This window comes from Lampetra fluviatilis, chromosome 52 (assembly GCF_964198595.1).
Source record: "Lampetra fluviatilis chromosome 52, kcLamFluv1.1, whole genome shotgun sequence".
Lineage (NCBI taxonomy): Eukaryota > Metazoa > Chordata > Hyperoartia > Petromyzontiformes > Petromyzontidae > Lampetra > Lampetra fluviatilis.
The window spans coordinates 7310835-7337392 of NC_136326.1; the positions used below are offsets into that span (position 1 = coordinate 7310835).

A 26558-nucleotide genomic window follows, 5' to 3' on the forward strand; every position below is an offset into this window, starting at 1 on the left:
AGCCCTTGCCGACGAACAATTGGAAGTCCACCAGCATTGACTCAAGCAAGCCTGGCACTGCTGATGAGTCACTGAATGTCGAAATCGGTGCTGTTGTTGAACCACTTTGCTTGTGTTGAACCAATTTTCTGCCACAAATACGAACGTCTCCGAACGCCGCGCGATGGCCGATGTTAATGTGCAAGAACGAAACCCGCACTCCCTCCGCCGAGGGAGAGACGTGTGAACGACAGGGGCCCCGTCCTCTTCATTCTTTCGACGTCGTTCCTTTTGTATTTCTACCAACGCCGGTCGCACGCGCGACGATCGCTTCGGAGGCATTCCACGTGGAATGCCCCGACCCCCCCGCCCCCCCCCGCGAAACGGAAGTGCCCAAGGGGGGGGCTGTACGGGAACCTTCTCCACGCGGCCCCCCTGGGATCGCTGCTGGGAAGCGCGCAGCGTGACCGGCTCTTTCTCTCTCGCTCTCTTGAGCGTCGCGCAAAACGCGGCGCGATGCCGCCTCCTCGTGGTTTTGTCCGGGACGTGTTCACTGCCAGAAGAGGTCGCAACCGGGTACCCGATACCCGTACCGTAACCGATACCCGGCTACCCGTACCCGCCTGGGTACGGGTACGGATAGGCCGTGAGTCATTAGTGAGTCACCGTTTGTCACTCATTTCGGGTAGGGTACGGGTAGGGAACGGGTACCCATTTGCGACCCTGGTGCGGTCGGGTACGGGTACGGGTAAGGAATGAAAAACCCGTTTGCGACCTCTGCCCCCCCCCCCCTCTCCCCGTACGTCCATAGGAGAGGATTGTTTGTGATTCGATCGCGTGAACATCATCAATGTGTAATAATAGGGTCGTTCCCCTTTTTTCTGGCAACAAAACTTAAACTTTTTTACGAGGATTCATGTCTGTATTAGACACAATACTGGCAGTCAAAATGCAAACAAAAAACCCACTCTGATAATATATGCGTTTTCTTGGTTCTTCCGGTAAAGTCACGTAGAATGAAAATAATAAGATAATAAAAAATAAAACATAATAAAATAATTCTCAGGTGAAGAACAGGTCTGTCGAGAAGACAGAGTCTGTCTTCTCGACAGACCTGTTCTTCACCTGAGGACGGCTGCTTGCGTTGTGGCCGAAACGTCGTGAGAATTATTTTATTATGTTTTATTTTTATTATTTTATTATTTCCATTCTACGTGATGACTTTACCGAAAGAACCAAGAAGATGAATCCCTGCAGTCACGAAAGCTTTAAATCGAAATTTAATATATGCGTTGTCCTTGAAACGTATTGGTCCACACCAGAGACAGCTTTCTTTAGAGCCTCGTCTCAATTGGTGCTAGACCAGATGACGCCAAAAGGGAAACAACCCTATTATTATTATATGTTGGTACTGGCAAAGGAGGTCCAATGATGTCGATATCATCAATGTGTGTCGGTGAAGCCGCCAACAGTGGGCGGCTCGTGGCATTGCCACGAGGTGGCGCTGTTGTGAGTGACATCTGAAAATGTGGCGTTCTAGTTGATGACGAACAAGTAAACCCGTAAAAACAAAGTTTTTCACTATAAATACTTTATATGCGTGGCATCAAGGCGGCTAGAGTCCTCTCGTCATCTGGCAGCATTAAACAATTGGTAATTAAATATTTTTAAAAAATTCCTTAAGCAGTGTAAAATTTTGGAAAAATTTTTTCACGAAAATGCATTGTCACGCACAACGAGTCTGTGTGCAAAATGTCAGCTCGATTGGATCACGGGAAGTGGGTTAAAAAACGACCGAAAGATTTGCACGGTCGTAAGCAAGCAAGCAAGTGAACTTAATATAAAGGATTTAAAAATAAACCTCGTCATGTCACTGGCCCTCCCGTGAAGGTGATATTATGAACCTGACTCGTTGGCTGTGTCTGGCAGTAGTGGCAGGCCACCACCACCACGAGAATTGGCGTCATTCGTGAGCCCGTTCTGAAGCTCAGCTCCGCTCTCTGCCCGCGCAATGACCGCCATCAGAATATGCATTGAGGGCGGGATAATCCGATGAGCTATGAAGCTCTTTTGCACAGATGTCCAGTCGGGGCGACAGCAATAAAGTCCAGGATCTCGATGCCAGAGGGCTTCAGCAGAGAGAGAGAGAGAGTTCGTGTCGTGTCGCTGTTGCTCCTCCTCTGTTGAAGGAGGACAGACCACAGTGGGTTTCATAATTGTGGGTTGAATGGCCACAATTTGCATCATTGTGGCTTGTCTTTAATGTTTTCGGTAAAGTCACGTAGGTAAAAAATAATAATGAAATTAAATTAAATGAAAATAACTCAGTTAATAACTCTATTAAATCACGACGTTTCGTGATTTAATTGAGTTATTAATTGAGTTATTTTCATTCATTATTATTTTATTTATTTTTATTATTTTACCTACGTGACTTTACCGAAACAACCTAAGAGTGTGAATCCTTGCAGTCACGAAAGCTTCAAATCTAGAATTGTCTTTAATGTGTCTCTATGGGCCTCTGCGAGTCTCTATGGGTTCACTCTATGGGTTGCATGCCCCCACTGTCATTTTCATTCACGTAATTTTCCATTCACGAAAGAGATGTGATAGAGTAACGAACACAAGATATCTTCTTGGTTCTTTCGGTAAAGTCACGTAAAATGGAAATAATAAAATAATAAAAATAAAACATCATAAAAAAAAATAATTATTATGTTTTATTTTTATTATTTTATTATTTCCATTCTACGTGACTTTACCGAAAGAACCAAGAAGATGAATCTCTGCAGTCACGAAAGCTTTAAATCGAAATTGAACACAAGATATGTTTGTAATCCAATATACATTTAGTGACGTGAAGGACCGTTGCCTGAAACGTCGCCACGAATACATGAACGATGGAAGCCGCACCGTTTTAATGACGTAATGCGTCGAGTCTTCACTGTTTACCATTTAGAATCGGTGGTTAAATAATTCACCCAGGAGAGTCCAGAACGCTGTTCCGGTAATTCTGTTGTCAAAATCGTCCATCTGGCCTCAGTGTGTCCTAAACCCGGCCATGGGGTTGATTATTCTGGATAGGGACCGTCCATAAATGACGTCATGCACCTAGGGGGGGGGTTGATAAATATGACGTCACATCAAAATGCGCAACTTTAAATTAATACAGACAACACGTTCTACTTAATTAAATAGACTTTTTAATAAATGTTTTCTCCTACAACATCAGAGTGCAGCGCCACATTAAATACGCACTACAATGACAATAGTTTAAAGCGATTTGAGGCATGTTTTTTTTTGGGGGGGGGCAGAGCTTTGTGATGTCATATTTGAGGGGGGGGGGTCTGACTTTTTGTGACTCCGTGTGACGAAGGGTGGGGGGGTCAAAAATCGTCCAAAATCACGTGACGTCATTTAGGGACGACCCCATATGCACCCCTATTTTTGCATGTCTGTATGATGAACCTCTTTCGCACCGTAAGTATCAAACCGTACAAATCGTTTCCGAGTGACTGTTGATTCAATATATAGTTTTTTTATATCATTCTCCAGGATAAAAAAAAATGAATTTCTCCAGGATAAACAATACATTTATCCGGCACGAACAAAGATTGCGATTCTCATTGCTGGAAATCAACGACGTGATTTGCAATCCAAGATTTTGGTAAATCGCAGTGACGTGTACGTTTGGTGGCATCGACTCCACGGAATCGATTCCTAGCAACTCAGATCCAGCCGAATCGAAGAGGAGGTAAGTGCAATCGATTCCGCTCGGATCGATTCGCCCGCCCAACCCACGTGTTACCCGCAATGGCTGCGCCCATGGACACCGCCACGTGCGTGCTTGACGAGGAGGAGGAGGTGGACAATGAGGTGGACAAGGAGGTGGAGGCTGCGGGGCCTCCGCTGCGCGCCGTGGGCTGCGAGCAGCAGCCGCTCTCGCGACCCGACGGGTCGGCCTCCTTCTCACAAGGTGCGGCCACCCACTCCACTCCACTCCCCCACAGACAAAGATCCCCCGTGTAGTCTGTAAGACTGCTGGGGCAAGTGCTGTTAACGAGCAGCTATGAAGGCCGGCACGGCACACGAGAGGGTGGGCGGCCAGCAACCATGTTGACACACCGCACTAGGTACCCATTTGAGGCCGAATCAACCTAGGGGAGGCCCAGGACCGGTTCAGATAATCGTCACTGCTAGTATTGGCCGTGAGCGGGAATCGAATTCGGGTAGCCAGGGTCGTAGCGCTAACCGCTAGCACCACCGCTCCTCCACCCCCCGCCTTCCCATCCACCCCCCCCGCCTTCCCATCCACCCCCCCCCGCCTTCCCATCCACCCCCCCCGCCTTCCCATCCACCCCCCCCGCCTTCCATCCACCCCCCCCGCCTTCCCATCCACCCCCCCCGCCTTCCCATCCACCCCCCCCGCCTTCCCATCCACCCCCCCCGCCTTCCCATCCACCCCCCCCGCCTTCCCATCCACCCCCCCCGCCTTCCCATCCACCCCCCCCCGCCTTCCCATCCACCCCCCCCGCCTTCCCATCCACCCCCCCCGCCTTCCCATCCACCCCCCCCGCCTTCCCATCCACCCCCCCCGCCTTCCCATCCACCCCCCCCGCCTTCCCATCCACCCCCCCCGCCTTCCCATCCACCCCCCCCGCCTTCCCATCCACCCCCCCGCCTTCCCATCCACCCCCCCCGCCTTCCCATCCACCCCCCCCGCCTTCCCATCCACCCCCCCCGCCTTCCCATCCACCCCCCCCGCCTTCCATCCACCCCCCCCGCCTTCCCATCCACCCCCCCCGCCTTCCCATCCACCCCCCCCGCCTTCCCATCCACCCCCCCCGCCTTCCCATCCACCCCCCCCGCCTTCCCATCCACCCCCCCCGCCTTCCCATCCACCCCCCCCGCCTTCCCATCCACCCCCCCCGCCTTCCCATCCACCCCCCCCGCCTTCCCATCCACCCCCCCCGCCTTCCCATCCACCCCCCCCGCCTTCCCATCCACCCCCCCCGCCTTCCCATCCACCCCCCCCGCCTTCCCATCCACCCCCCCCGCCTTCCCATCCACCCCCCCCGCCTTCCCATCCACCCCCCCCCGCCTTCCCATCCACCCCCCCCCGCCTTCCCATCCACCCCCCCCCGCCTTCCCATCCACCCCCCCGCCTTCCCATCCACCCCCCCCGCCTTCCCATCCACCCCCCCCGCCTTCCCATCCACCCCCCCGCCTTCCCATCCACCCCCCCCGCCTTCCCATCCACCCCCCCCGCCTTCCCATCCACCCCCCCGCCTTCCCATCCACCCCCCCCGCCTTCCCATCCACCCCCCCCGCCTTCCCATCCACCCCCCCCGCCTTCCCATCCACCCCCCCCGCCTTCCCATCCACCCCCCCCGCCTTCCCATCCACCCCCCCCCGCCTTCCCATCCACCCCCCCCGCCTTCCCATCCACCCCCCCCGCCTTCCCATCCACCCCCCCCGCCTTCCCATCCACCCCCCCGCCTTCCCATCCACCCCCCCCGCCTTCCCATCCACCCCCCCCGCCTTCCCATCCACCCCCCCCGCCTTCCCATCCACCCCCCCCGCCTTCCCATCCACCCCCCCCGCCTTCCCATCCACCCCCCCCGCCTTCCCATCCACCCCCCCCGCCTTCCCATCCACCCCCCCCGCCTTCCCATCCACCCCCCCCGCCTTCCCATCCACCCCCCCCGCCTTCCCATCCACCCCCCCGCCTTCCCATCCACCCCCCCCGCCTTCCCATCCACCCCCCCCGCCTTCCCATCCACCCCCCCCGCCTTCCCATCCACCCCCCCGCCTTCCCATCCACCCCCCCCGCCTTCCCATCCACCCCCCCCGCCTTCCCATCCACCCCCCCCGCCTTCCCATCCACCCCTCCCGCCTTCCCATCCACCCCCCCGCCTTCCCATCCACCCCCCCGCCTTCCCATCCACCCCCCCGCCTTCCCATCCACCCCCCCCGCCTTCCCATCCACCCCCCCGCCTTCCCATCCACCCCCCCGCCTTCCCATCCACCCCCCCGCCTTCCCATCCACCCCCCCCGCCTTCCCATCCACCCCCCCCCCCGCCTTCCCATCCACCCCCCGCCTTCCCATCCACCCCCCCGCCTTCCCATCCACCCCCCGCCTTCCCATCCACCCCCCCCCGCCTTCCCATCCACCCCCCCCGCCTTCCCATCCACCCCCCCCGCCTTCCCATCCACCCCCCCCGCCTTCCCATCCACCCCCCCCGCCTTCCCATCCACCCCCCCCGCCTTCCCATCCACCCCCCCCCGCCTTCCCATCCACCCCCCCCCCGCCTTCCCATCCACCCCCCTCCTTCCCATCCACCCCCCCGCCTTCCCATCCACCCCCCCGCCTTCCCATCCACCCCCCCCGCCTTCCCATCCACCCCCCCCGCCTTCCCATCCACCCCCCCCGCCTTCCCATCCACCCCCCCCGCCTTCCCATCCACCCCCCCCCGCCTTCCCATCCACCCCCCCCGCCTTCCCATCCACCCCCCCCCCCGCTTTCCCATCCACCCCCCCCGCCTTCCCATCCACCCCCCGCCTTCCCATCCACCCCCCACGATCGGCCTCTCACGGTTGAGTGGCACTCTACATACCAAACGTTTTCGTGGCGGTATAAACATCGCACGCAGAGCCCCATAGGCTCGCATAGGGGCCCAGGAAGTCACCCAGAAACCCAGCGGCTTGCAGAGACCCGTAGCCTCGCGTAGAGACCCGTAGACTCGCGTAGAGACCCGTAGACTCGCGTAGAGACCCGTAGACTCCCGTAGATTCGCAGAGACCCGTAGACTCGCGTAGAGACCCGTAGACTCGCGTAGAGACCCGTAGACTCGCGTAGAGACCCGTAGACTCGCGTAGAGACCCGTAGACTCGCGCAGAGACCCGTAGACTCGCGTAGAGACCCGTAGACTCGCGCAGAGACCCGTAGACTCGCGCAGAGACCCGTAGACTCGCGCAGAGACCCGTAGACTCGCGCAGAGACCCGTAGACTCGCGTAGAGACCCGTAGACTCGCAGAGACCCGTAGACTCGCGTAGAGACCCGTAGACTCGCGTAGAGACCCGTAGACTCGCGTAGAGACCCGTAGACTCGCGTAGAGACCCGTAGACTCGCAGAGACCCGTAGACTCGCGTAGAGACCCGTAGGATATAGGATATCGATGTTTCTCTACGCGCGTGAGTCTACGTGTCTCCGCTTGAGTCTACCCAGTGACGTGCGGTCAGGGGAGACAGAGCCTCACCTGTCATACTCCAATGAAAATAGCTGTTACGAAAAGTAAAAAAAAAGAATAATCCAATAAAATAAATATTAAGATTTTTCCACCGATCTGTGTTATAAATGCCATTGCTGTACGATTCCAATCATTTTTATAGTCAAAATCGCCAAATTTGAAAATACAGGAAGAGATGAGAGGTGAGGCAGCGACGAGCTCAGCCTCCCCTCTGATTGCGCAACCCCTCAGTAACTGGATGGAGCGTGGGCAATAAGCGCGTGCCTGTTACTATCTCAGTATGTCACCAATGTGATGTTTGTAGACCCCTTCGTTTCATGTCCTCGCCTTCCACACTCCAGCTAACTTATTTCACGCTTGTGTATACATATATTTAGGCTCGCTGGTCTCGTCATGAAACTGAAATGAAAAAGCAATGAAAAAGCACCAAGGGAGGCAGCTATCACATCTGCCTCACTGAGGGGAACGTGTCTAACACGCCCCCCTCAGTGAGGACACGCCCCCCTCCGTGAGGACACGCCCCCTTCGATGTGTGAATCTGGCTCTGACACGACTAGCCAGTGCCTCTCCAGCCATTGACCTCACAGCACGTCACTGGAGTTTACACATCTTCGTGCGTGTCTCCACGTCTCTCGTTGTGCGTGTCTCCGCGTCTCTCGTTGTGCGAGTCTGCGCGTCTCTCGTTGTGCGAGTCTGCGCGTCTCTCGTTGTGCGAGTCTCCGCGTCTCTCGTTGTGCGAGTCTGCGCGTCTCTCATTGTGCGAGTCTGCGCGTCTCTCGTTGTGCGAGTCTGCGCGTCTCTCGTTGTGCGAGTCTCCGCGTCTCTCGTTGTGCGAGTCTGCGCGTCTCTCGTTGTGCGTGTCTCCGCGTCTCTCGTTGTGCGAGTCTGCGCGTCTCTCGTTGTGCGAGTCTGCGCGTCTCTCATTGTGCGAGTCTGCGCGTCTCTCGTTGTGCGAGTCTCCGCGTCTCTCGTTGTGCGAGTCTGCGCGTCTCTCATTGTGCGAGTCTGCGCGTCTCTCGTTATGCGAGTCTCCGCGTCTCTCGTTGTGCGAGTCTGCGCGTCTCTCATTGTGCGAGTCTGCGCGTCTCTCGTTGTGCGAGTCTGCGCGTCTCTCGTTGTGCGAGTCTCCGCGTCTCTCGTTGTGCGAGTCTGCGCGTCTCTCGTTGTGCGAGTCTGCACGTCTCTCGTTGTGCGAGTCTGCGCGTCTCTCGTTGTGCGAGTCTGCGCGTCTCTCGTTATGCGAGTCTCCGCGTCTCTCGTTGTGCGAGTCTGCGCGTCTCTCATTGTGCGAGTCTGCGCGTCTCTCGTTGTGCGAGTCTGCGCGTCTCTCGTTGTGCGAGTCTCCGCGTCTCTCGTTGTGCGAGTCTGCGCGTCTCTCGTTGTGCGAGTCTCCGCGTCTCTCGTTGTGCGAGTCTGCGCGTCTCTCGTTGTGCGAGTCTCCGCGTCTCTCGTTGTGCGAGTCTGCGCGTCTCTCGTTGTGCGAGTCTGCGCGTCTCTCATTGTGCGAGTCTGCGCGTCTCTCATTGTGCGAGTCTGCGCGTCTCTCGTTGTGCGAGTCTGCGCGTCTCTCATTGTGCGAGTCTGCGCGTCTCTCATTGTGCGAGTCTGCGCGTCTCTCATTGTGCGAGTCTGCGCGTCTCTCATTGTGCGAGTCTGCGCGTCTCTCGTTGTGCGAGTCTGCGCGTCTCTCATTGTGCGAGTCTGCGCGTCTCTCATTGTGCGAGTCTGCGCGTCTCTCGTTGTGCGAGTCTCCGCGTCTCTCGTTGTGCGAGTCTCCGCGTCTCTCGTTGTGCGAGTCTGCGCGTCTCTCGTTGTGCGAGTCTCCGCGTCTCTCGTTGTGCGAGTCTCCGCGTCTCTCGTTGTGCGAGTCTGCGCGTCTCTCGTTGTGCGAGTCTCCGCGTCTCTCGTTGTGCGAGTCTCTGCGTCTCTCGTTGTGCGAGTCTGCGCGTCTCTCGTTGTGCGAGTCTGCGCGTCTCTCGTTGTGCGAGTCTCCGCGTCTCTCGTTGTGCGAGTCTCCGCGTCTCTCGTTGTGCGAGTCTGCGCGTCTCTCGTTGTGCGAGTCTCCGCGTCTCTCGTTGTGCGAGTCTCCGCGTCTCTCGTTGTGCGAGTCTGCGCGTCTCTCGTTGTGCGAGTCTGCGCGTCTCTCGTTGTGCGAGTCTGCGCGCCTCTCGTTGTGCGAGTCACCGCGTCTCTCGTTGTGCGTGTCTCCGCGCCTCTCATTGTGCGAGTCTCCGCGTCTCTCGTTGTGCGAGTCTCCGCGCCTCTCGTTGTGCGAGTCTCCGCGTCTCTCGTTGTGCGAGTCTCCGCGTCTCTCGTTGTGCGAGTCTCCGCGTCTCTCGTTGTGCGAGTCTCCGCGTCTCTCGTTGTGCGAGTCTCCGCGTCTCTCGTTGTGCGTCTCCGCGCCTCTCATTGTGCGAGTCTCCGCGTCTCTCGTTGTGCGAGTCTCCGCGCCTCTCGTTGTGCGAGTCTCCGCGTCTCTCGTTGTGCGAGTCTCCGCGTCTCTCATTGTGCGAGTCTCCGCGTCTCTCGTTGTGTGAGTCTCCGCGTCTCTCGTTGTGCGAGTCTCCGCGTCTCTCGTTGTGTGAGTCTCCGCGTCTCTCGTTGTGTGAGTCTCCGCGTCTCTCGTTGTGTGAGTCTCCGCGTCTCTCATTGTGCGAGTCTCCGCGTCTCTCGTTGTGCGAGTCTCCGCGTCTCTCATTGTGCGAGTCTCCGCGTCTCTCGTTGTGTGAGTCTCCGCGTCTCTCGTTGTGTGAGTCTCCGCGTCTCTCGTTGTGCGAGTCTGCGCGTCTCTCGTTGTGCGAGTCTCCGCGTCTCTCGTTGTGCGAGTCTGCGCGTCTCTCATTGTGCGAGTCTCCGCGTCTCTCGTTGTGCGAGTCTCCGCGTCTCTCATTGTGCGAGTCTCCGCGTCTCTCATTGTGCGAGTCTGCGCGTCTCTCGTTGTGTGAGTCTCCGCGTCTCTCGTTGTGCGAGTCTGCGCGTCTCTCGTTGTGCGAGTCTCCGCGTCTCTCGTTGTGCGAGTCTCCGCGTCTCTCGTTGTGCGAGTCTCCGCGTCTCTCGTTGTGCGAGTCTGCGCGTCTCTCGTTGTGCGAGTCTCCGCGTCTCTCGTTGTGCGAGTCTGCGCGTCTCTCGTTGTGCGAGTCTCCGCGTCTCTCTTTGTGCGAGTCTGCGCGCCTCTCGTTGTTCGAGTCTCAGCGTCTCTCGTTGTGCGAGTCTGCGCGTCTCTCATTGTGCGAGTCTGCGCGTCTCTCATTGTGCGAGTCTCCGCGTCTCTCATTGTGCGAGTCTGCGCGCCTCTCGTTGTGCGAGTCTCCGCGTCTCTCGTTGTGCGTGTCTCCGCGCCTCTCGTTGTGCGAGTCTCCGCGCCTCTCGTTGTGCGAGTCTCCGCGCCTCTCGTTGTGCGAGTCTCCGCGTCTCTCGTTGTGCGAGTCTGCGCGCCTCTCGTTGTGCGAGTCTCCGCGTCTCTCGTTGTGCGAGTCTCCGCGTCTCTCGTTGTGCGAGTCTGCGCGCCTCTCGTTGTGCGAGTCTCCGCGTCTCTCGTTGTGCGAGTCTGCGCGCCTCTCGTTGTGCGAGTCTGCGCGCCTCTCGTTGTGCGAGTCTGCGCGCCTCTCGTTGTGCGAGTCTCCGCGTCTCTCGTTGTGCGAGTCTCCGCGTCTCTCGTTGTGCGAGTCTCCGCGTCTCTCGTTGTGCGAGTCTGCGCGCCTCTCGTTGTGCGAGTCTGCGCGCCTCTCTTTGTGCGAGTCTCCGCGTCTCTCGTTGTGCGAGTCTGCGCGCCTCTCGTTGTGCGAGTCTCCGCGTCTCTCGTTGTGCGAGTCTGCGCGCCTCTCGTTGTGCGAGTCTCCGCGTCTCTCGTTGTGCGAGTCTCCGCGTCTCTCGTTGTGCGAGTCTCCGCGTCTCTCGTTGTGCGAGTCTCCGCGTCTCTCGTTGTGCGAGTCTCCGCGTCTCTCGTTGTGCGAGTCTGCGCGTCTCTCGTTGTGCGAGTCTCCGCGTCTCTCGTTGTGCGAGTCTGCGCGTCTCTCGTTGTGCGAGTCTCCGCGTCTCTCGTTGTGCGAGTCTGCGCGTCTCTCGTTGTGCGAGTCTGCGCGTCTCTCATTGTGCGAGTCTGCGCGTCTCTCATTGTGCGAGTCTGCGCGTCTCTCGTTGTGCGAGTCTGCGCGTCTCTCATTGTGCGAGTCTGCGCGTCTCTCATTGTGCGAGTCTGCGCGTCTCTCATTGTGCGAGTCTGCGCGTCTCTCATTGTGCGAGTCTGCGCGTCTCTCGTTGTGCGAGTCTGCGCGTCTCTCATTGTGCGAGTCTGCGCGTCTCTCATTGTGCGAGTCTGCGCGTCTCTCGTTGTGCGAGTCTCCGCGTCTCTCGTTGTGCGAGTCTCCGCGTCTCTCGTTGTGCGAGTCTGCGCGTCTCTCGTTGTGCGAGTCTCCGCGTCTCTCGTTGTGCGAGTCTCCGCGTCTCTCGTTGTGCGAGTCTGCGCGTCTCTCGTTGTGCGAGTCTCCGCGTCTCTCGTTGTGCGAGTCTCTGCGTCTCTCGTTGTGCGAGTCTGCGCGTCTCTCGTTGTGCGAGTCTCCGCGTCTCTCGTTGTGCGAGTCTCCGCGTCTCTCGTTGTGCGAGTCTCCGCGTCTCTCGTTGTGCGAGTCTGCGCGTCTCTCGTTGTGCGAGTCTCCGCGTCTCTCGTTGTGCGAGTCTCCGCGTCTCTCGTTGTGCGAGTCTGCGCGTCTCTCGTTGTGCGAGTCTCCGCGTCTCTCGTTGTGCGAGTCTGCGCGCCTCTCGTTGTGCGAGTCACCGCGTCTCTCGTTGTGCGTGTCTCCGCGCCTCTCATTGTGCGAGTCTCCGCGTCTCTCGTTGTGCGAGTCTCCGCGCCTCTCGTTGTGCGAGTCTCCGCGTCTCTCGTTGTGCGAGTCTCCGCGTCTCTCGTTGTGCGAGTCTCCGCGTCTCTCGTTGTGCGAGTCTCCGCGTCTCTCGTTGTGCGAGTCTCCGCGTCTCTCGTTGTGCGTCTCCGCGCCTCTCATTGTGCGAGTCTCCGCGTCTCTCGTTGTGCGAGTCTCCGCGCCTCTCGTTGTGCGAGTCTCCGCGTCTCTCGTTGTGCGAGTCTCCGCGTCTCTCATTGTGCGAGTCTCCGCGTCTCTCGTTGTGTGAGTCTCCGCGTCTCTCGTTGTGCGAGTCTCCGCGTCTCTCGTTGTGTGAGTCTCCGCGTCTCTCGTTGTGTGAGTCTCCGCGTCTCTCGTTGTGTGAGTCTCCGCGTCTCTCATTGTGCGAGTCTCCGCGTCTCTCGTTGTGCGAGTCTCCGCGTCTCTCATTGTGCGAGTCTCCGCGTCTCTCGTTGTGTGAGTCTCCGCGTCTCTCGTTGTGTGAGTCTCCGCGTCTCTCGTTGTGCGAGTCTGCGCGTCTCTCGTTGTGCGAGTCTCCGCGTCTCTCGTTGTGCGAGTCTGCGCGTCTCTCATTGTGCGAGTCTCCGCGTCTCTCGTTGTGCGAGTCTCCGCGTCTCTCATTGTGCGAGTCTCCGCGTCTCTCATTGTGCGAGTCTGCGCGTCTCTCGTTGTGTGAGTCTCCGCGTCTCTCGTTGTGCGAGTCTGCGCGTCTCTCGTTGTGCGAGTCTCCGCGTCTCTCGTTGTGCGAGTCTCCGCGTCTCTCGTTGTGCGAGTCTCCGCGTCTCTCGTTGTGCGAGTCTGCGCGTCTCTCGTTGTGCGAGTCTCCGCGTCTCTCGTTGTGCGAGTCTGCGCGTCTCTCGTTGTGCGAGTCTCCGCGTCTCTCTTTGTGCGAGTCTGCGCGCCTCTCGTTGTTCGAGTCTCAGCGTCTCTCGTTGTGCGAGTCTGCGCGTCTCTCATTGTGCGAGTCTGCGCGTCTCTCATTGTGCGAGTCTCCGCGTCTCTCATTGTGCGAGTCTGCGCGCCTCTCGTTGTGCGAGTCTCCGCGTCTCTCGTTGTGCGTGTCTCCGCGCCTCTCGTTGTGCGAGTCTCCGCGCCTCTCGTTGTGCGAGTCTCCGCGCCTCTCGTTGTGCGAGTCTCCGCGTCTCTCGTTGTGCGAGTCTGCGCGCCTCTCGTTGTGCGAGTCTCCGCGTCTCTCGTTGTGCGAGTCTCCGCGTCTCTCGTTGTGCGAGTCTGCGCGCCTCTCGTTGTGCGAGTCTCCGCGTCTCTCGTTGTGCGAGTCTGCGCGCCTCTCGTTGTGCGAGTCTGCGCGCCTCTCGTTGTGCGAGTCTGCGCGCCTCTCGTTGTGCGAGTCTCCGCGTCTCTCGTTGTGCGAGTCTCCGCGTCTCTCGTTGTGCGAGTCTCCGCGTCTCTCGTTGTGCGAGTCTGCGCGCCTCTCGTTGTGCGAGTCTGCGCGCCTCTCGTTGTGCGAGTCTGCGCGCCTCTCTTTGTGCGAGTCTCCGCGTCTCTCGTTGTGCGAGTCTGCGCGCCTCTCGTTGTGCGAGTCTCCGCGTCTCTCGTTGTGCGAGTCTGCGCGCCTCTCGTTGTGCGAGTCTCCGCGTCTCTCGTTGTGCGAGTCTCCGCGTCTCTCGTTGTGCGAGTCTCCGCGTCTCTCGTTGTGCGAGTCTCCGCGTCTCTCGTTGTGCGAGTCTCCGCGTCTCTCGTTGTGCGAGTCTGCGCGTCTCTCGTTGTGCGAGTCTCCGCGTCTCTCGTTGTGCGAGTCTGCGCGTCTCTCGTTGTGCGAGTCTCCGCGTCTCTCTTTGTGCGAGTCTGCGCGCCTCTCGTTGTTCGAGTCTCAGCGTCTCTCGTTGTGCGAGTCTGCGCGTCTCTCATTGTGCGAGTCTGCGCGTCTCTCATTGTGCGAGTCTCCGCGTCTCTCATTGTGCGAGTCTGCGCGCCTCTCGTTGTGCGAGTCTCCGCGTCTCTCGTTGTGCGTGTCTCCGCGCCTCTCATTGTGCGAGTCTCCGCGCCTCTCGTTGTGCGAGTCTCCGCGCCTCTCGTTGTGCGAGTCTCCGCGTCTCTCGTTGTGCGAGTCTGCGCGCCTCTCGTTGTGCGAGTCTCCGCGTCTCTCGTTGTGCGAGTCTCCGCGTCTCTCGTTGTGCGAGTCTGCGCGCCTCTCGTTGTGCGAGTCTCCGCGTCTCTCGTTGTGCGAGTCTGCGCGCCTCTCGTTGTGCGAGTCTGCGCGCCTCTCGTTGTGCGAGTCTGCGCGCCTCTCGTTGTGCGAGTCTCCGCGTCTCTCGTTGTGCGAGTCTCCGCGTCTCTCGTTGTGCGAGTCTCCGCGTCTCTCGTTGTGCGAGTCTGCGCGCCTCTCGTTGTGCGAGTCTGCGCGCCTCTCGTTGTGCGAGTCTGCGCGCCTCTCTTTGTGCGAGTCTCCGCGTCTCTCGTTGTGCGAGTCTGCGCGCCTCTCGTTGTGCGAGTCTCCGCGTCTCTCGTTGTGCGAGTCTGCGCGCCTCTCGTTGTGCGAGTCTCCGCGTCTCTCGTTGTGCGAGTCTCCGCGTCTCTCGTTGTGCGAGTCTCCGCGTCTCTCGTTGTGCGAGTCTGCGCGCCTCTCGTTGTGCGAGTCTGCGCGCCTCTCGTTGTGCGAGTCTCCGCGTCTCTCGTTGTGCGAGTCTGCGCGCCTCTCGTTGTGCGAGTCTCCGCGTCTCTCGTTGTGCGAGTCTGCGCGTCTCTCGTTGTGCGAGTCTGCGCGCCTCTCGTTGTGCGAGTCTCCGCGTCTCTCGTTGTGCGAGTCTCCGCGCCTCTCGTTGTGCGAGTCTCCGCGTCTCTCGTTGTGCGAGTCTGCGCGCCTCTCGTTGTGCGAGTCTCCGCGTCTCTCGTTGTGCGAGTCTCCGCGTCTCTCGTTGTGCGAGTCTGCGCGCCTCTCGTTGTGCGAGTCTCCGCGTCTCTCGTTGTGCGAGTCTGCGCGCCTCTCGTTGTGCGAGTCTCCGTGTCTCTCGTTGTGCGAGTCTGCGCGCCTCTCGTTGTGCGAGTCTCCGCGTCTCTCGTTGTGCGAGTCTCCGCGTCTCTCGTTGTGCGAGTCTCCGCGTCTCTCGTTGTGCGAGTCTGCGCGCCTCTCGTTGTGCGAGTCTCCGCGCCTCTCGTTGTGCGAGTCTGCGCGCCTCTCGTTGTGCGAGTCTGCGCGTCTCTCGTTGTGCGAGTCTGCGCGCCTCTCGTTGTGCGAGTCTGCGCGCCTCTCTTTGTGCGAGTCTCCGCGTCTCTCGTTGTGCGAGTCTCCGCGTCTCTAGTTGTGCGAGTCTGCGCGCCTCTCGTTGTGTGAGTCTCCGCGTCTCTCGTTGTGCGTGTCTCCGCGTCTCTCATTGTGCGAGTCTCCACGTCTCTCGTTGTGCGAGTCTGCACGTCTCTCATTGTGCGAGTCTCCGCGTCTCTCGTTGTGCGAGTCTGCGCGCCTCTCGTTGTGCGAGTCTCCGCGTCTCTCGTTGTGCGAGTCTGCGCGTCTCTCATTGTGCGAGTCTCCACGTCTCTCGTTGTGCGAGTCTGCGTGCCTCTCGTTGTGCGAGTCTCCGCGTCTCTCGTTGTGCGAGTCTGCGCGTCTCTCATTGTGCGAGTCTCCGCGTCTCTCGTTGTGCGAGTCTGCGCGTCTCTCGTTGTGTGAGTCTCCGCGTCTCTCGTTGTGCGAGTCTCCGCGTCTCTCGTTGTGCGAGTCTCCGCGTCTCTCGTTGTGTGAGTCTCCGCGTCTCTCATTGTGCGAGTCTCCGCGTCTCTCGTTGTGCGAGTCTCCGCGTCTCTCGTTGTGTGAGTCTCCGCGTCTCTCGTTGTGCGAGTCTGCGCGTCTCTCATTGTGCGTGTCTCCGCGTCTCTCATTGTGCGAGTCTCCGCGTCTCTCGTTGTGCGAGTCTGCGCGTCTCTCGTTGTGTGAGTCTCCGCGTCTCTCGTTGTGCGAGTCTCCGCGTCTCTCATTGTGCGAGTCTGCGCGTCTCTCATTGTGCCAGTCTCCGCGTCTCTCATTGTGCGAGTCTCCGCGCCTCTCGTTGTGCGAGTCTCCGCGTCTCTCGTTGTGCGAGTCTCCGCGTCTCTCGTTGTGCGAGTCTCCGCGTCTCTCGTTGTGCGAGTCTCCGCGTCTCTCGTTGTGCGTCTCCGCGCCTCTCATTGTGCGAGTCTCCGCGTCTCTCGTTGTGCGAGTCTCCGCGCCTCTCGTTGTGCGAGTCTCCGCGTCTCTCGTTGTGCGAGTCTCCGCGTCTCTCATTGTGCGAGTCTCCGCGTCTCTCGTTGTGTGAGTCTCCGCGTCTCTCGTTGTGCGAGTCTCCGCGTCTCTCGTTGTGCGAGTCTGCGCGTCTCTCATTGTGCGAGTCTCCGCGTCTCTCATTGTGCGAGTCTCCGCGTCTCTCATTGTGCGAGTCTGCGCGTCTCTCGTTGTGTGAGTCTCCGCGTCTCTCGTTGTGCGAGTCTGCGCGTCTCTCGTTGTGCGAGTCTCCGCGTCTCTCATTGTGCGAGTCTGCGCGCCTCTCGTTGTGCGAGTCTCCGCGTCTCTCGTTGTGCGAGTCTGCGCGTCTCTCATTGTGCGAGTCTGCGCGTCTCTCATTGTGCGAGTCTCCGCGTCTCTCGTTGTGCGAGTCTCCGCGTCTCTCGTTGTGCGAGTCTCCGCGTCTCTCGTTGTGCGAGTCTGCGCGCCTCTCGTTGTGCGAGTCTGCGCGCCTCTCGTTGTGCGAGTCTGCGCGCCTCTCGTTGTGCGAGTCTGCGCGTCTCTCGTTGTGCGAGTCTCCGCGTCTCTCGTTGTGCGAGTCTCCGCGTCTCTCGTTGTGCGAGTCTGCGCGTCTCTCGTTGTGCGAGTCTCCGCGTCTCTCGTTGTGCGAGTCTGCGCGCCTCTCGTTGTGCGAGTCTCCGCGTCTCTCATTGTGCGAGTCTGCGCGTCTCTCATTGTGCGAGTCTGCGCGTCTCTCGTTGTGCGAGTCTGCGCGTCTCTCGTTGTGCGAGTCTCCGCGTCTCTCATTGTGCGAGTCTGCGCGCCTCTCGTTGTGCGAGTCTCCGCGTCTCTCGTTGTGCGAGTCTGCGCGTCTCTCATTGTGCGAGTCTGCGCGTCTCTCATTGTGCGAGTCTCCGCGTCTCTCGTTGTGCGAGTCTCCGCGTCTCTCGTTGTGCGAGTCTCCGCGTCTCTCGTTGTGCGAGTCTGCGCGCCTCTCGTTGTGCGAGTCTGCGCGCCTCTCGTTGTGCGAGTCTCCGCGTCTCTCGTTGTGCGAGTCTCCGCGCCTCTCGTTGTGCGAGTCTCCGCGTCTCTCGTTGTGCGAGTCTGCGCGCCTCTCGTTGTGCGAGTCTCCGCGTCTCTCGTTGTGCGAGTCTCCGCGTCTCTCGTTGTGCGAGTCTGCGCGCCTCTCGTTGTGCGAGTCTCCGCGTCTCTCGTTGTGCGAGTCTGCGCGCCTCTCGTTGTGCGAGTCTGCGCGCCTCTCGTTGTGCGAGTCCCCGCGTCTCTCGTTGTGCGAGTCTGCGCGCCTCTCGTTGTGCGAGTCTCCGCGTCTCTCGTTGTGCGAGTCTCCGCGTCTCTCGTTGTGCCAGTCTCCGCGTCTCTCGTTGTGCGAGTCTGCGCGCCTCTCGTGCGAGTCTGCACGTCTCTCGTTGTGCGAGTCTGCGCGTCTCTCGTTGTGCGAGTCTCCGCGTCTCTCGTTGTGCGAGTCTGCGCGCCTCTCGTTGTGCGAGTCTGCGCGTCTCTCATTGTGCGAGTCTCCGCGTCTCTTGTTGTGCGAGTCTCCGCATCTCTGTGCGGGTCTCCGCGTCTCTCGTTGTGCGAGTCTCCGCGTCTCTCGTTGTGTGAGTCTCCGCGTCTCTCGTTGTGCGAGTCTCCGCGTCTCTCGTTGTGCGAGTCTGCGCGCCTCTCATCCGTCCGCCGTGCCACAGGCGACACGGCGGTGCTGGCCGCTGTCTACGGCCCGGCCGAGGTTCGCGTGAGCCGGGAGCAGTCGGACCGCGCCACGCTGGAGGTGATCCTCAAGCCCAAGACCGGCCTCCCCGGTGATTGCTCCGCCGCCATCCGCAGGCTCACCCCCAGGCACCCCCCCCGTGACTAAGCTAGTGCGTGGACTATAGCATTTGTTATACTGGTAGGAACCTCCTGGTTACACCAGCTCACAGGGGATTATTGTTTCCATCCGTCGTGCATCCAAAAATGGGAGGGGTGGGGCTGGGTGGAGAGGGGAGGGGCTGGGTGGGGAGGGGCTGGGTGGGGCTGGGTGGGGAGGGGAGGGTGGGGAGGAGAGGGTGGGGAGGAGAGGGTGGGGAGGGGCTGGGTGGGGAGGGGCTGTGTGGGGGGTGGTGGGGCTGGGTGGGGAGGGGCTGGTCACCCCGTGGTGCCTTTATAAAACTCAACGTTTAACCTACTCACGCCGGCTTGTGTCTGCCCTCACAGTTGGCCATATTTGCGGAATACACCACGCCGCCGTTGACCCTGGCCATTGACCGAGCAACCCAACGTTCCTACCAGCTCTATGTGTTAAAGGGGCCCTAACACATACATGTTTAACTTGCATAGTAAAGTAATTGTATTTTTTCACTTGCTATACGGCCAGATAATACGACAAATCGCTAACCTTAAATACCCAGTCGTTCATAAAAGCTGAAGGCGGTATAGTGCTATAGTCATAGAGCAAGTGCAGAATCATTGAACCGGAATTGATAGCTTGAAAGCATTTAGCACGGGCTCCTTGCAAGTGCGGAGCCCGTAGCTCCTACTACACATGTAGCTACTACACATGCAGCTACTACACGCGTAGCTACTACACACGCAGCTACTACACATGCAGCTACTACACGTGTAGCTACTACACATGCAGCTACTACACATGTAGCTACTACACGTGCAGCTACTACACGTGCAGCTACTACACGTGCAGCTACTACACATGCAGCTACTACACATGTAGCTACTACACATGTAGCTACTACACATGCAGCTACTACATATGATGCAGCTACTACACATGCAGCTACTACACATGTAGCTACTACACGTGCAGCTACTACACGTGCAGCTACTACACATGCAGCTACTACACATGTAGCTACTACACATGTAGCTACTACACATGCAGCTACTACATATGATGCAGCTACTACACATGTAGCTACTACACGTGCAGCTACTACACGTGCAGCTACTACACATGTAGCTACTACACGTGCAGCTACTACACATGCAGCTACTACACGTGTAGCTACTACACGTGCAGCTACTACACGTGCAGCTACTACACGTGCAGCTACTACACGTGCAGCTACTACACGTGCAGCTACTACACATGCAGCTACTACACATGTAGCTACTACACATGTAGCTACTACACGTGCAGCTACTACACATGTAGCTACTACACATGCAGCTACTACACGTGCAGCTACTACACGTGCAGCTACTACACGTGCAGCTACTACACGTGCAGCTACTACACGTGTAGCTACTACACGTGCAGCTACTACACGTGCAGCTACTACACATGCAGCTACTACACGTGCAGCTACTACACGTGCAGCTACTACACGTGCAGCTACTACACGTGCAGCTACTACACGTGTAGCTACTACACGTGCAGCTACTACACGTGTAGCTACTACACGTGCAGCTACTACACGTGCAGCTACTACACGTGCAGCTACTACACGTGCAGCTACTACACGTGCAGCTACTACACGTGCAGCTACTACACGTGCAGCTACTACACGTGCAGCTACTACACATGCAGCTACTACACATGTAGCTACTACACATGTAGCTACTACACGTGCAGCTACTACACATGTAGCTACTACACATGCAGCTACTACACATGCAGCTACTACACGTGTAGCTACTACACGTGCAGCTACTACACGTGCAGCTACTACACGTGCAGCTACTACACGTGCAGCTACTACACGTGCAGCTACTACACATGCAGCTACTACACATGTAGCTACTACACGTGTAGCTACTACACGTGCAGCTACTACACATGTAGCTACTACACATGCAGCTGCTACACGTGCAGCTGCTACACGTGCAGCTGCTACACGTGCAGCTGCTACACACGCAGCTACTACACGTGCAGCTACTACACGTGCAGCTACTACACGTGCAGCTACTACACGTGCAGCTACTACACGTGCAGCTACTACACGTGCAGCTGCTACACGTGCAGCTACTACACGTGCAGCTACTACACGTGCAGCTACTACACGTGCAGCTACTACACGTGCAGCTACTACACATGTAGCTACTACACATGCAGCTACTACACATGCAGCTGCTACACGTGCAGCTACTACACATGTAGCTACTACACGTGCAGCTACTACACGTGCAGCTACTACACGTGCAGCTACTACACGTGCAGCTACTACACATGTAGCTACTACACGTGCAGCTACTACACGTGCAGCTACTACACATGCAGCTACTACACGTGCAGCTACTACACGTGCAGCTACTACACGTGCAGCTACTACACGTGTAGCTACTACACATGCAGCTACTACACATGTAGCTACTACACATGCAGCTACTACACGTGCAGCTACTGCACGTGCAGCTACTGCACGTGCAGCTACTACACGTGCAGCTACTGCACGTGCAGCTACTACACATGCAGCTACTACACATGTAGCTACTACACATGCAGCTACTACACATGCAGCTACTACACGTGTAGCTACTACACATGTAGCTACTACACATGCAGCTACTACACGTGCAGCTACTACACGTGCAGCTACTACACATGCAGCTACTACACATGCAGCTACTACACATGCAGCTACTACACATGCAGCTACTACACGTGCAGCTACTACACGTGCAGCTACTACACGTGCAGCTACTACACGTGCAGCTACTACACATGCAGCTGCTACACATGCAGCTACTACACGTGCAGCTACTACACATGCAGCTACTACACATGCAGCTACTGCACATGCAGCTACTACACGTGCAGCTACTACACGTGCAGCTACTACACGTGCAGCTACTACACGTGCAGCTACTACACGTGCAGCTACTACACATGCAGCTGCTACACATGCAGCTACTACACGTGCAGCTACTACACGTGCAGCTACTACACATGCAGCTGCTACACATGCAGCTACTACACGTGCAGCTACTACACATGCAGCTGCTACACGTGCAGCTACTACACGTGCAGCTACTACACGTGCAGCTACTACACGTGCAGCTGCTACACATGTAGCTACTACACATGCAGCTACTACACGTGTTGTAGCTGCTACACGTGCAGCTGCTACACGTGCAGCTACTACACATGTAGCTACTACACATGTAGCTACTACACGTGCAGCTACTACACATGCAGCTACTACACATGTAGCTACTACACATGTTGTAGCTGCTACACGTGCAGCTGCTACACGTGCAGCTACTTTTGCAACTAGGATCATCCGGCACTGCCCTTTGACCCTGCCCTGACCGTGGACCCCAGCGTGTGGGGCCCGACCACCCGGGTTGGAGTTGAGCTCGCGGCCAGGATGGCCGGGAACATCCACACCTGATGGGTCACTTTAGTTGAGCTGTCATTCGTGAGAGCCTAGGTCTCTTCTTGAAATTAAGTGAATCGCTCAGTGCGCTGTACCTGGTAAGATAACAACATTCGTGGTCTTGGTTCTTTCGGTAAAGTCGCGTAGAAGGGAAACAATAAAATAATAAAAATCTGAAACAATAAAATTCTCACGACGTTTCGACTGCAACACAAGCAATCGTCATCAGGTGTGAAATCCACAGCAAGAAAAAAAAATGTTGCTGTGTTTTTCACACCTGATGATTGCTTGTGTTGCAGTCAAAACGTCGTGAGAATTTTATCGTTTTATATTTTTTATTATTTAATTGTTTCCCTTCTACGTGACTTTACCGAAAGAACCAAGAATATGAATCGCTGCAGTCACGAAAGCTTTAAATCTAAATATAGCATTTAGAGTTACGTGTTATTTCTATTTCATTTCACGTGATTTGCTTACCTTTCCTATACAATCCACTTGCCTAGTTTGTTCGTTGAAACGATCTGACCCCGTGCCCCCGACTGGACGTCCGTGAAAAAAGAGCTTTATCGCTCATCGGATTCCTCCTGCAGGATAAACAACATTGATTCTGAGCCCAAAGCAGAGGGCCCTCGCTCAGCCCGACCTCGACCGTCGCTGAGAGCGACGCTCACTGACCCAGAGCCGTCCCCTGACCCGCCCTTGGTCCAGCTTGCTCCCGTATCGAACATCGTTCCACTCTCTCTGTGAACCCTGCACCTGAGAGCCCAACCCCACCTGGACCCTTCCTCTGACCCTAGCCTGAACTCGTTCCCAAACCCAGCCAGAGCCTTACTCTCACCGCAACCCTAACCGTGACCCCGTGTGTGTGTGCGTGTGTGTGTGTGTGTGCGTGTGTGTGTGTGTGTGTGCGTGTGTGTATGTTTGTGTGTCTGTGTGCGTGTATGTGTGTGCGTGTGTCTGTGTGCCTGTATGTGTGCGTGTGTGTGTGCGCGTGTGTGTGTGTGTGTATGTTTGTGTGTGTCTGTGTGTGTGTATGTCTGTGTGTGTTTGCGTGTGTCTGTGCGTGTGTCTGTGTGTGTGCATGTATGTGTGTGTGTGTTTGCGTTAGTCTGTGTGTGTGTATGTGTGTACGCGTGAGTGTGTGTGTATATGCGCGCGTGTGTCCGTCCGTGCGTGTGTCCGTACGTGTGTATGTCCGTGCGCATGTTCGTGCGTGCGCGTGTGTGTCCGTGCGTACATGTGTGTATCCGTGCGTGCGCGTGTGTGTCCGTGCGTGCGTGTGTCCGTGCGTACGTGTGTGTGTCCGTGCGTACGTGCGTGTGTCCGTGCGTACGTGCGTGTGTCCGTGCGTACGTGTGTGTGTCCGTGCGTACGTGTGTGTGTCCGTGCGTACGTGTGTGTGTCCGTGCGTACGTGTGTGTGTCCGTGCGTATGTGTGTGTGTCCGTGCGTACGTGCGTGTGTCCGTGCGTACGTGCGTGTGTCCGTGCGTTCGTGTGTGTGTCCGTGCGTACGTGTGTGTGTCCGTGCGTTGGTTGCGCGCAGGCGTGCGGGAGAAGAGCCAGGAGCAGTTTGTGCGCGGCGTGCTGGAGGCGACGCTGCTCTCGTCGCTGCACCCCCGCACCTCCATCACGCTGGTCCTGCAGGTGGTGCACGACGCCGGCGCCGTATCCTCGCACACCGCCTCGCGCTCGCTTCGTAGCGGGCTCAGTCCGTGCGCGCGGACAACATCTTGTCACGCCGCGCACGTGAGCCGACCGCGCCGATTGGAGAGGTGCCTTGGGAAGGGTCGTCGTGTCGGGTTTTAGCGGGTTGGGGGCGGGTCGGAGCGGGTCCCCGTGGCACGATCGTCGCCCCCGACCGGCGGTCTCTCTCTCGTAGCCGCGTTGGAGCCGAGTCGCCTGGAGCCGCACGGCGACAGCCGCCGCTGGGGGGGGGGGCTGATGGTGACACGCCGGGGGTGGGGGCGCGAGATGCACGTCGCGAGTGGCAAAGCGCTCCGAGACACCGCCGCTAGCAAACACACAGCTCCTCCTGTACCTCCTCCTCCTCTACCTCCTCCTCCTCTTGTACAGCCTCCTCTACCTCCTCCTCATCATCATCTTCATGCTCCTCGCTGTCATCCTGACCCCCCTAATCGTCACCATGACCCCTGACGCCATCCCCCCTCCCCACATCATCCCGTCCCGAGCCCCCCACCGTGCCCCCCACCGTGCCCCGCCACCGTGCCCCCCCCCCCCCCCACCGTGCCCCCCACCTTCCTTGACGCAGCACCAGCTGCTGGCGTGCTGCGTGAGCGCCGCCTGCATGGCGCTGGCCGACGCGGGGCTCGCGCTGCGCTGCCTCTTCTGCGGCGTGGCCTGCGCCATCGCGCGCGACGGCACCATCGGCCTCGACCCCGACACCAGCGCAGAGAAGGTGAGGAGGTCACCCAGGGGTCGCGAACCCCGGCCAGGCCGTGGGTGAGCCAGGCTGCGTGCGAGCGAAGTTGTGGACTCAATCCGCGTGGCCCCCTCTCCGCAGGAGGGCCGAGCGCTCGTCACGATCGCCCTGGACAGCAGCGGCAAGAACATCCTGGCGTCGTCCACCAAGGGGCGACTCGACGCCACCGAGGTAGCCCCACTCACCCTCGCCATATGAACGTGGAATTACCACCACCCACGAGTGTCGCACCCCCCCCCCCCCCCCCCATCGTATACAGCGGCAGGGTGCTGAATCGACGTCACACATTCGGAGTATTCGGCCGCTATAAATCTCCACGTGATGATGATGAAGCCCCTTCCTTCGGCGGTCGCTTGTGGTGGCCAGGTCGCTTCTGACAAAGAGCCACGGAGCTGAGTCGGGCCTTACCTCGTAAAATAAAACACATTCCTGCGGAGGGAGCTGGTAGGAACGTTGGGTTGCTCGGTCAATGGCCTGCAGGGTCAACGGTTCCCCTCTCCACCCAGCCCCACCCCTCCCATATTTGTATGCACGACGGACGGCCACAATAATCCCCTGTGGGCTGGTGGAACCAGGAGGTTCCTACCAGTAAAAATAGTTTAGTTATTAAACGGCAACTTGCTGCCCGTGTCGAGACTGTGATCTGATGATTGATGATTTCTGCCCTCCCTCGCACCCCTCCCCCCTTCCCCGCACCCCCCCCCCCTCCCCCGCACCACCCCCCCCTCCCCCTACCCCAGTACCAGCGCTGCGTGGCGCTCAGCCGGGAGGCGTCCACCAAAGTTTTTGAGTTTTACCGCGACTCCATCAGCAGGCGCTACTCCAAGTGCTGAAGACCGACGCGCGGAGACACGCGGAGACACGCGGAGACACGCGGAGACACGCGGAGACGCGGAGACACGCGGAGACACGCGGAGACACGCGGAGACACGCGGAGACACGCGGAGACACGCGGAGACACGCGGAGACACGCGGAGACACGCGGAGACACGCGGAGACACGCGGAGACACGCGGAGACACACGGATATGTGCAGTCGGGGAGATAAACAGACACGGAGACGGGGACACGCGGAGACACGGATTTGTGGAGTCGGGGAGATGCACAGACACGGGGACACGCGGAGACACGGACGTGTGGAGACACGGACACGCAGAGACACGAAGACTCGAATACGGAGACACGTGGAGACGGACACGCGGAGGCACAGAGACGTGGAGACACGGACACATGGAGACACGATCGCATGAACACGGAGACACGAACGCACCGACACGTGGAGACGGACACACGGAGACGCGGAGGAGACACGGAGACTCGAACGCACGGATACATGGAGACACGAACTCGTGGACGAACAGAGAGCAGCTCTCTAGAGCTCTTACTTTCTCCATTCATGTTCATGCCTTTCTCAAGGAAAAACGAATAGAAATCGGAGCAAAAACAACTGCTGCGAGTCGTGAGTGTGTGAGTGTGTGTGTGAGAGTGTGTGTGTGTGTGAGTGTGTGTGTGAGAGTGTTAGAGTGTGAGTGTGTGAGTGTGTAAGCGTAACTCGATGGCGACTTGCCAATGTCCGGTACCAGCGGTGTCAAGATCGGCCTCTGTGGAGGAGGCTCGTGAAGGACGCTGCTACTGCTGTTGCTACTGGGCAGTTGGAGGCAGTCGCCCTCCAGCAACAACGGAGGGCGGAGGAGCGACGCTCACAACAACGAGCGGGGCACCGGGCGGCTAAAACGCTGCAAGGTCGGCACAGTGGGTGGGGGGGCACAGGTTGTGTGCCGGTCGTCGCAGTCGGTCAACACCATGGCACCAGGGTCTCTCCCCGTGATCTCCTCCCAGCAGAGGCGAGACTTCCTCGCTTTCACGCGGCCTCGAGGTGCGCCGTGCCCACGTGACCTGAACGCGCGGTGACCTGAACGCGCGGCGACCTGAACGCGCGGCGACCTGAACGCGCGGCGCCGGCCGGATCACTGGACGTTTGTGTGTCGCTGTTTTTTTTATATATTTGTAGAGGAAAGCGGCGGCGGTGGCGGTGGGCTGCCATGTTTTGCAAGAGGCGTTTGAATAAATGACTTGTTGAAAACGATTGTAGCGGTCGCCGGGGTTTTAGTTCTTCGTAGGCGAGAGGTGGAATTTCAAACCAGTGGGGGGGGGGGAGACTTTGTGTAACTACATCGCCTGGTGTACAGGAGGTCGTGGGTTCGACGCCTGCTCTATATTTGGAGTTTGCGTGTTCACACTTTCTCCCCGTGGCTGCGTGGATTTCTCTCCGGGCCCTCCGGTTTCCCCTCGACATTTAGAGTCGCCGTGCATTTCGGAGTATTTGGCTGCAATACGTTTGCACGTGATGGTGATGATGAAGCCCCTTTTTTGGGGCCATCCTTTGCGATGGCCAGATCGCTTCCGGTAAAGAGCTACACAGCTCAGTGGGGTCTTACCTGGTCTAAAATGTAAAATAAATGTTTATCGTCTAGTAACTCGGGTCCTACACCAACACGCAACAATCTAGTCCATGTACGGCGTCAAGTGGTAAAATATCC

At 58.4% G+C, this 26558-nt stretch overlaps 1 protein-coding gene across 1 annotated transcript; it reads left to right on the plus strand.

The window, feature by feature from the left end:
• Positions 1–3670: 3670 nt before the first annotated feature.
• On the plus strand, positions 3671–26094 carry EXOSC5 (exosome component 5). Its single transcript, XM_078878776.1, has 6 exons — positions 3671–3955; positions 17952–18065; positions 23123–23244; positions 23855–23995; positions 24101–24190; positions 24760–26094. Exons 1-6 carry the CDS (start codon positions 3793–3795, stop codon positions 24850–24852), a joined length of 723 nt encoding a protein of 240 aa, XP_078734902.1. The 5' UTR covers positions 3671–3792; the 3' UTR covers positions 24853–26094.
• Positions 26095–26558: the final 464 nt, after the last annotated feature.